This window comes from Macaca nemestrina, chromosome 8 (assembly GCF_043159975.1).
Source record: "Macaca nemestrina isolate mMacNem1 chromosome 8, mMacNem.hap1, whole genome shotgun sequence".
NCBI lineage: Eukaryota > Metazoa > Chordata > Mammalia > Primates > Cercopithecidae > Macaca > Macaca nemestrina.
The window spans coordinates 71,977,061-71,987,754 of record NC_092132.1 but is presented as its reverse complement, the minus strand read 5'-3'; the positions used below and the strand labels follow the sequence as shown (position 1 = coordinate 71,987,754).

The window sequence follows — 10,694 nt, the reverse complement described above, 5'->3', positions numbered from 1 at the left end:
CAAAGGGCACCCAGCCCTCCCAATACTGACGGACTTCCCCACATGGGAATCATTAAAAACAACCCTAGAGTTATTTCCTTATGTTGCTGTTTGTTTATTCTCCAGTCGCGTGTGAGTCAGCCAGATCATGATTTGTGGTGGTTTTGCTTGTGAAATCTTACATAATTATATTCCTATTGTCATGTTGAGTCGAGCAGTTAGACCATATAGTGTTTTCTCATTGCACAACGTTTGCAAATCAATAAGGAGAAAGCCTGAACAATGCGATGACGCTGGCCAGGAACCCGGCCCGAGTCACCCAGGAGGCGGCTCTGCAGTTTCGCAGGTACAGCCTATCCGTTCTCTAATCCCACTGCTGGGCAGGGTGACTAGGCCGGGTGGTGGCCTTTCGGATGGGTTTCACGGAGGTGATATTTAAAAGATGAGCATGAGAGAACGAAAGAACAACAGCAGCGCTTCACACAGAAACCAACCACATTTTTACTGCATTTGCTCCACGCTGGATTCCAACATGCTGGCCCGGAGCGTGGCTGGCTGGAAGCAACTCCAACAGGTTTTTCCCTTCCCCGCCACGTACATTATTTATTTTTGATTCTACTCACTGTCCCAAGTCCAGAGGCAGTTACAAAAAACACTCTTGATGCAAACCGTGAGTGGCTACAACACACGGATGGGGGTGGGCGCGATTCCCACAACGGGGAGTGGAATCCGGGAAAATGATATATAGGGGCAAGACGCCCCCTTACTTGCTAAGAGTATATGGAGCTCAAAACCCACAATTGCTTTGTTTTGTTTCTCAGTTCCTGGAGTATGTTGAAACTACTTGCTCCTAACATTAGTTCGTATATTTTTCATCAAATATCTGACCTGATTTAAAACATGTTTGTTTGCATACATCTTTTTTGTAGTGCACCGTATAGTTATTCCTACTGATATAGGATGAAGATTATAAATATCTGCATAAAAAGAGAAACCATGTGACTCTATATGAAGACAACCATCACATTCCACAGCACATCATTGGTTCATTTTCGAATTGTCAAGCATTATTTAAAATGAGAGAGAGAGAGAATATAACTGAACACAAGCACCACGACAAAACAATCGTAACAACAGAACCAAACCCAACTTCTCTATTATTAATCATGTTAAAATTTTAGCTTTGTTTCTAACACTTTTCTTTACTTGTTATTTTAAGCTCCAGTAGCAGGATCAGATTTCTGCTGCCTCTGGGCAAATGAGTTATGATCTGATCTCGAGTTCCAAGGGAAATGCTCAAAGTTTTATTTTCCCCCAGTTGAATAAACAGTACCATGTATATTATCTCTTGTGTTAGAATAGTGTTGTCTTCACATAAGACTCAAATAATGGTATTAGTCATTCATTTCCCTGAACACAGACACCCTCATGCGTGCTGACAGGTTTATAAGGATGCGGTGGCAGCCGCAGGTTCTGGGAGCTGCTAGACGGCCGAGTTTGATTTCTTGCAGTCCTGAGCGATGGAGCCCGGGGGTGCCTGGTTATTGTCCGCTTTCTCTCTCAGATGCTTGGCTTGTCTGAAAGATTAATACATTAACAAGAGCTGAAGGCCTGGGGTTGCACATCTTCAGACATGTTTATTAGCAGATGGCACAGAGGATTCAAAGGTCACCACAAAAGTGACATTTTAAAGTGAAACAACAATATTTATGTTCAGATAGTCTACTGATGAGATCATGTGGAAATGTTTTTGATTAAATTAACTTATAAATGGTTGCCCATCTATAGACAACTTAAAACGCCACGTCTGTTTACCAAATGTTTTCTTCTCACGCTCTCACCTTCTAGATATTAATGACCAAATGCTGTTTTTTCTTATTAATTTTTTTTTGGTAATGCTCATTTAACTGTAGGATCAGTGTATCTGGTTTTTACTTTCTCGGTTGACTATTTTTATTTTCTTTTAAACCTAAAAATGTTATCTCCTGCATGTGCTCTGAGATCCTACCTGCTATTATTACTGCTTGGAAAGAGTTTGAATTCTACTGTATAAATATAACCGCTTTCCTTTTTTTCAGTATAAATTGAGTCTCTGGAGAGACCCCAAATTCAGTCTCTTTGATGAGACCTTCTGTTCACATCTCATTAAAACAAAGCTACGAACTGGATTTCAGAAATAATTATGATAGCTGCATTTTTGCCTTTGTAGCCCTTGGGAGTCACACTTTTGTGGCAACGTGTCCTGGTGTTGCATAGAAAACAATACGATAAACCAAACACAGCCAAGGGGAGGGGCGCCTCCTCTCAACTTCTTTTTCTTTTCTCTCCGCTTTGCCCACAACTTAGCAGGAATGTGAGTGAAAACTTTTACCTCTGAAAATGGCTTAGCCAGACAATGCTCTACATTATGAAGTGAAAAACAATCTTTTGTAAGTTTTACAAGTCTCTACAGTCAGGACAATACACAAATATTTCCAACAAAGGCAAAGAGATGCAAAATCAACGATCAATTAGTAGGTTAAAACTTTCACAAAAATATTACAGGAGATGCGTATGGTCATATGTACTGGTTTTCATTTCTTTACATTTAATTATATTACTAATAATTGTGTAAGATGTAGATACTATTGTCTTGACTTTTTAAAACATTATTATCTATGCCTTATCTTTTGTACAGTTACAATTAAAAGTGTGAGAATACTGACGGGAGTTACTCACTTTTCAAGAGAACCTTTTTCAATATTCATTGCTCCGTCGATTGGATCCAGTCCTTGTTCAGAGAATTGTTTCAAGGCACTTAAGGCTGCCTAAGAATGAAAACAAACACAGAGAGCCATTCACTGACTTCAGTGTAATGAACAAGTAACTGTGAAAGAAAGCTGAAAGACTCTCGTTTTCATCAGTCTAAGTAAATTTTTTTTTGCATTGTTTAACAAAAGTACACTAGAAACTCTGCATGATCAGGCAGCAGCGTATATACATAACCAGAACTACAAGGGCTTTCAGTCTCCTGCCTTATCCCTTCTCCACAGTTTTGCAAAATCGTGATGTTTTATCTGCAAACATGGAAACACCTCGTATAAGCTTAAAATACTTCCATGGTGACTTTGCATAATTTCTCACGTTACTGAAACTACACATTCTCTTCCCTCGGGTGTGACATCCAAATTTTCCACCTTGAGTATTCTTTCCAAAGTGAGCATAAAGGTATTGTTTAAATTTATAGACATGTAGCCCCAGTCAAGGCACAGAATGTCCGCAGAGGAATGGACAGCAGGTTCTCGTGCAGACCGAGGGGATGGATGGTACGATGGGATCCTGAGAGAATGAGGATGGAGAGAAAGTTTGGGCTGGTCGTGCCCTGGGGAGGCAGGCCTGCTGGGCAGAGCCTCCGAGGTGTTGATAGGCTCGGGTGCGTGGGAAGCCGCAGGGTGTGAACAGGCTGGTGGAGCCTTGCTGGATAGCTGGGAGGCACCAAAAATGCCATGCTGATAAGATCTACATAACTTGTTGACACTCTTGTGCATGTTCCAAACTGTTATTTCTTTGAGTAAGAATTTGGGTCTACCTCCCCTCCTCCAAGCCCGCCACTGCTGAGCGAGATTGGAAGGGCTCTGTTGAGTCTGAGATGGGTGTGAGCAGGCAGGGCTGTTTTCATCCTGGGGCATCCCGCTGGGTCACACTTGGGGCATCTGTGTCTTCTCAGCTGCCTTTGAAAACAAGCTAGTTCTTGGCAGTTTCCCAAACTTTTATCTGCCAAGAGCTCCTTTAGGGTAGCTAAGTGTATGATTTCCTTTAAATTTCTTTATTCAGAATATATTTTGGAGGTGTGATTTTTTTTTTTAGTTAATAGTCTTGTGAGGCTTACAGAAAACTTGGGCAGGTAGTACACAGAGTTCCCATATTCTTCCCTCCCCTAAATACAGTTTCCCCAATCATTAACATCTTGCATTGGTGTGGCACATTTGTTATAGCTGATAAACAAATATTGATAGCTTATCATTAACTGAAGTCCACAGTTTACATATGGGTTCACTCTGTGTGGTACATTCTATGGCTTTCAACAAATGTCTAATGGCATGTATCCACCATTAGAGTATTGTACAAAATAGTTCCACAGCCCTAAAAATCCTCTGTGCCCCACCTATTCACCTCCCCCCATTCCCACCAGCCCCCTGGCAACCAGCAATCTTTTTACCATCGCTACAGTTTTGCCATATAGTAGTTGGGATCAGACAATATGTCACCTTTTCAGATTGGCTTTTTCACTTAGCAATGTATATTTGAAGCTCCTCTATGTTTTTTTTTTTTTCTTTTCTTTTGCGACTGAGTCTTGCTCTGTCACCCAGGCTGGAGTGCAGTGGCACAATCTGGGCTCACTGCAACCTCTGCCTACTGGGTTCAAGCGATTCTACTGCCTCAGCCTCCCAAGTAGCTGGGATTACAGGCGTGTACCACCACGCCCAGCTAATTTTTGTATTTTTAGTAGAGATGGGGCTTCACCATGTTGGCTATGCCATGTTGGCCATGTTGGTCTCGAACTCCTTACCTCAGGTGATCCACCCACCTCAGCCTCCCATAGTGCTGGGATAGAGGCGTGAGCCACTGCACCTGGCCCCTCTGTCTTTTTGTGAATGATATGGCTTTTCATAAATGAGCTTCATAGCTCCTTTCTTTTTACTGCTGAATAATGTCCCATCGCATGGACGTACCACAGTTTGTTTGCCCATTCACTTATTGAAGGACATCTTGATTGTTTCCAGTTTTTGGCAATTATGAATAAAACTGCTATAAACATCCATGTGTGGGATTTAATGTGTAATATTCATAATACTTTTTTCTTTCTTCTCTCTTGTTTTTCTATTGTTGCTTTTTAATCACAACTCCTATATCCAAGCAAAAGTTGGCATGTGTCCTTTCTTTTTCTTTAGATTACTCCTTCCTTTCGAATCTTTAAACCGGGCTTCCTAGGTCAGAGGTGCTAATGTGAGTGCCCACACAGATCTGCAGCCGTGGCCCGGGCATCCCAAAACAGGGAGGATGTGGTGCCCAAGTCTCAGTAATCATCATAAACTCTTTGGACCTGGAGCACTACAGGGAGAAGGTCAGTGATGCCACCCCATAGCTCCTGATCCTGGCCCATGCTCATGCTGGACAACAGCCAGGTGGGTTGTGGTGGGAGGTAGGCGTTAACTTCAGTGGGGTAGGAGCCGTGTGGCCATTTCCCTGGGTACTGTTATAGGTCGAATTGTGCTCTTCCCCCAAATTCATATGTTGAAGTCCTAACCCCCAATATATCAGAATGTGGCCTCATTTAAAAATAGGGTTAGTACAGATGTAATTCGTTAAGATGAGGTCACACTGGAGTAGGGTAGGTCCCTGATCCAATATAACTGGTATCCTTATAAAAAAAGAAAACTGGAACACAGACCCACACAGGGAGAATGCCATGTAAGATGATGGCAGGGGCTGGAGTGATGCCGCAGCAGCCAAGAAACACCAAAGATTGCCAGCAAAGCACCCGAAGTGAGGAGAGGGGCCAGGAACAGAATCTCCCTCACAGCCTTCAGAAGGAACCAGCCCTGCCAGCATCTTGCTGTTGAACTTCTAGCCCCCCAGAACTGTGAGACGATACACTTCTGTTGATGAAGCCACTCAATTTGTAGTACTTTACTACAGCAGCTCCAGCAAACTATACAGGGACCTCATAGTTTCTCTTTAAGGATAGCGGAATCTCTCTCTCTCTCTCTCTCTCTCTCTCTCTCGTTTCCCTGTATTATTTTTTGTTATAAAAATAGTTTTTTGTTACAGAAAAGTCAGAATATATAGACAAGCTAAAAGAATGTAAAAAATATCCACAATCCTGCTCACCATTCACAATTTGGCGCATGTCTTTCCATATCACTTGCTTTTGTTTTTTCTCTTTTTTTTTTGAGACGGAGTTTCACTCTGTCACCCAGGCTGGAGTGCAGTGGTGTGATCTTGACTCACTGCAACCTCCACCTCCTGGGTTCAAGCAATTCTTGTACCTCAGCCTCCCGAGTACCTGGGATTACAGGTGTGAGCCACCATGCCCAGCTAATGTATGTGCTTTTAGTAGATACAGGGTTGCAGGCTGGTCTTGAACTCCTGGCCTCAAGTGACCCACCCGCCTCAGCCTCCCAAAGTATTGGGATTACAGGCATGAGCCTCTGCCTCTAGCCTCCATATCACTTTCTATCCTCTCCCCATGTAGATCAAGTTATGATCTACAAACTTTAGCCTGGATCATATCTTAACACTGTAGGTAACCCGCTTTTTTTTTTTCCATTGATAAATAATAATTGTACACATTCATGGGGTATGTAACAATGTTGCAATACACATAATGCATAGTGATCAGATCAAGGTAATTAGTACATCCATCATCTCAAACATTTATCATTCCTTTTTGTTGGGTTCATACAATATTCTCCTTCTAGCTGTTTGAAACTATGTAACATATTATTGTTAATTATAGTCATTCTACAGTGGTATAGAGCACTAGAACTTATTCCTCATATCTAGCTATAATTTTGTATCCTTTAATAAATTTCTCCCTATCCCTCTCTTCCCCCTACCCTTCCTAGCCTCTAATATCCTCTGCTCTACTTTTTACTTCTATAAGATAAACTTTTTTAGCTTCCACAAATGAGCAAGAACAAGTGGTGTTTAACTTTCTGTGCCCTGCTCATTTCACTTAATGTTCACCCAGTTCCATCCACATGGCCATAAATGACAGGATTTCATTCTTTTTTATGGCTAAGTAGTATTCCATTGGGTACATATGTCCTGGCTTTTGTCCACTCATCTGTTGTGTGCTCTTTTCATTGAATGTGTGCAGTTTTCTGTATCAACAGAAACATTTTGATAGCATCATTTCTCATGACTGCACAGTATCCTGTCGACTTTATATGTCCTTGTAGGTTTAGCCAGTCCTACTGTTGGACATTTAGACCAGTTCAAATTTTTAAGCTGTGATCAACACTGCACCAAACTTCCTATTAGTTCAATCTTTGTGTATCATCTCAATACTTTCCTTATGATAAATTCCTAAAATTGCATTTCTGAGCCAAAGATGATGCCCATTTTTAAAGATTTTTTTTTTTTTTTTTAGATGGAGTTTCACTCTTGTTGCCCAGGCTGGAGTGCAATGGTGTGATCTTGGCTCACTGCAACCTCCGCCTCCTGGGTTCAAGCGATTCTCCTGCCTCAGCCTCCCGAATAGCTGGTATTACAGGCGTGCACCGCCATGCCAGGTTACTTTTGTGTTTTTAGTAGAGACAGGGTTTCTCCATGTTGGTCAGGCTGGTCTCAAACTCCTGACCTGAGGTGATCTGCCTGCCTCCGCTTCCCAAAGTGCTGGGATTACAGGTGTGAGCCACCGCGCCCAGCCTTAAAGATGTTAATATGAGCTCTCCATCCACCCTTGGAGAGGTCGTGCTGGCAGCAGCAGTGGGAGGAGGGTGTTACTCTAGGTGCTTCTGGAACTACCTCTCAGAACCATTTTGTGGGTCAGAGAAGCAAACCAGTTTTGTCATCTTTTGACCCCACCTTATTTTAATGTGTTCATCCTGGTTGTTGACTTTCTTCACTAGAGTTGGCTTTGTCTGAAGTTTTGCTGTTTTCAAAAATTAAACTCACCCTCAAAAGACTGAGGTTTGGACAGTTTTCCCCACCCTCCCTGCAAGAAAGGAATTCACAGAGGAATTTGACTCTCATGGAGCTTTGATTCAGTGACTCTCAGGTCCTTTTAAGTCCTGAAATGCTGAGGCGGCTATGCTGAGGGCAGTGCACGTGCCCACGGGCTGTGTCCCTCAACCGGGGCCTGCTGTCCCACCTCACACATGCACGTGGGGCACTGAAGGCCAGGCTCACTCACTTGTAGGATCCAAGGACCAATCCATGACAGACCTTTTTCCAGATATTCCCAATTTCATGGAGTGGGCACATGAACTTGGAGTTTTTTGTATATTCAACAATTTGAACAAATGACCAGCTATTTTTTCTTCTGATCCATTAAAATGTGAATTATTGGCCTAAATTCTGAAATTTATGAATTTTTTCCAAAGTGGACAATTACATTTGAAATTTTATTATTTTTTGTAACATAATGATAAATTATTTAACATTTTCTGTGATGAGAACATTTGAAATATACTCTCAGAGCAATATCGAAATGTACAGTACTCAACTATTAGCTATATTCACCACATTGTGCAGATGTCCAAAAAAATCAAACTTAATCCTTTTTATCTAACTGAGACTTGGTACCCTTTGACTACCATCTTCCCATTCCACCTCCCCCCAGCCTCTGTACCCACCCCTGTACTCTCTGCTTCTGTGAGTTCAATTGTTTTATATCCCACATGTAAGTGAGAACATGTGGTATTTGTCCATGTTTGGCATATTTCACTTAGCATAATGTTCTCCAGTTCTATCCATGTTGTTGCAGATGACATAATTTCTTCCTTTTTAAAAGCTGACTAGTATTCCATTGTGTCTATCTACCACATTTTCTTTATCCATTCATCCTTTAATGGACATTTAGGTTGATTCCACATCTTTGCTATTGTGAATATTGTTGCAATAAATATGAGGGTGCAAATATCTCTTGACATACAGATTTCAAACGTTTTAGGTAAATATCCAGATGTAGCAGTGCTGGATCCCAAAAGCACTATCACAGAGGGCTACTGAGAGCCAGGAAATGGAACTTTGCAATGCGATACTGCTGAATGGGGTTCCTAAGAGCTCTGGGGCTTCTCAGTCCTGTTTTATTCCTAGCAAGGGCAAAACAACAACTAAAAACAATTTTTAAAAAATCTTTCAAGACATCGTTTTTAGGCTACTTGTAGCCTGTTTTAACTAGGTACCTTGGGAATACTTGGTTCTTAGTGTGGCCTGAATACCAGAACCAAATGACCTGCTTCGCCCAGTCCAGGACCCACGGCACCTGATCTCTTCCATCTGAAGAGAGCTGCATATTTGAGACAAAGGCCAGGTCTCAGGGAGCAGCTTCGGTGTTTTAGCTCTTGCAAAATCTCCTGGATGATTTTATCCACATGCCAGGCAGGTCCCCCGTGTGCTGTCAAAACGATCGTCATCCCTCCAAGAATGTCCTAGAGTCTGGAATGGCGGCGTGCTCTCTCACCTGATGCCATGAACGGATTTTCAGAATTCTTGCGTGACTGCTCTCCTCCACAGGTATGCTTAAAGGCTTCCAAGGGGCAGTCCCTTATCTACCTGATCAGATAACTCAACCCACATCTCACTGATAACCGTGAATACAATAGCTTATAAGTATGAGGGGGATTTCTTTTCAATTTATAAGAGGCAGTGGTGACCGATTTATCTTAACCTACGTAAACAGTAATAGCTACCATTTGATGAACATCACCCCGCCATTGTCATGGGTCTGGCCCTTTACCTGCCATGACCTGAGTTATTATCACAGCCCTTGTGAGATAGTTCCTACCCATAAGGAAACAGAGGCTCAGAGGATTCAGTAACCTACTTAAGGTCACACAGCTAGTAAAGGGCAGAGCAGAGATTTGAAATCAACCTATACTCTTGCTCAGGTCTCTTTTTTTTTTTTTTTTTTTTTTTTCTTTTTTGAGACAGAGTCTCACTCTGTTGCTCAGGCTGGAGTGCAGTGCTGCGATCACGGCTTGCTGCAGCCTACACCTCCCAAGCTCAAGCGATTCTCCCACTTCAGCCTCTCAAGTAGCTGGGACTACAGGCAGGTACCACCATATGTAGCTAAATTTTTTTTTTTATTTTTAGTAGAGACAAAGTCCTGCTATGTCACCACGCTGGTCTCAAACTCCCAAGCTGAAGCAATCTTCCCACCTCGGCCTTTCAAAGTGCTGGGATCACAGGTGTGGCTCATGTCTCTTTATTTCCACCAAATTTAAAACCACTCACATTCAACATACCCGATTTCAGCAGAGCTTCTTTTAATATTAATATTTCAAAATCACTCATTACCTCTTCCATACTCATTCGATTGTTTCTCACAAATAATTACTTGAGGTAAGCTCATAAAGTTATCTCCATCTTCTAGAAAAGGGGTGGATTGTTTTGCGGGGAGCGCACAGTTTGCCGTCGGCAGTCCGCTCCCAGCCCTGGGTTGACTTCCGAAGCTTCACTTATAGCACTTCTGTAACACTTGCAATTTTGGCTAAAACTAAATGACTAGAGTAATTATTTTGTTACTTGGGTTTTGTTACCCAATGACCACAGACAAGACTACTGGATTCTCCATTTCTTTACATTCTGAGTGTCTTGTTCCCTCCTCCATTTCTCTGAAAATTCTTTTTCATTTCTTACTTTCCTGTGGTTTCTGGCAGGAGGGAGAAGCCCCAGGGTTTAGCTGGGCTTGTGGCATGTAGGATGCTGCAGTGAGAAGGGGCACTGGGATTGCAAAGGTGAAGCGAACAAAAATCAAGGGTGAAGGGTTTAACTGTGATGTACAGACAGCAACAAGCTCAGTATGTTCAGGAAAACAGAGTGGGCAGGGCCTGCCGACCAGGTACCCCTCTCACAGGTATGGACCGAACCCTCAGAGCGGCTGCCTCCCTGCTCAACATGAGCTCAAGGAATCAGGGCTCTCCTCCCACACTTCATCACCCCTTATTTTCCCAGAAACAATACTTTACAGATTAAAGAATGCTATGGAAAGAGATGAGTTTGCT

General features: G+C 42.4%; 1 protein-coding gene across 5 annotated transcripts in view; it reads right to left on the bottom strand.

The window, feature by feature from the left end:
- Positions 1-456: 456 nt before the first annotated feature.
- LOC105483581 (staufen double-stranded RNA binding protein 2) overlaps positions 457-10,694 on the bottom strand; it is a 332,549-nt gene continuing 322,311 nt past the window's right edge. For all 5 annotated transcript variants that reach the window (XM_071068104.1, XM_011744485.2, XM_011744491.3 and 2 more), the window contains 2 exons: positions 2,698-2,786; positions 457-1,556 (listed from right to left, as the gene is read on the bottom strand). In XM_071068104.1, coding sequence (XP_070924205.1) covers positions 1,463-1,556; positions 2,698-2,786 — 183 coding nt within the window. In that variant the 3' untranslated portion in view covers positions 457-1,462. The remainder of the gene's footprint in view (positions 1,557-2,697; positions 2,787-10,694) is intronic.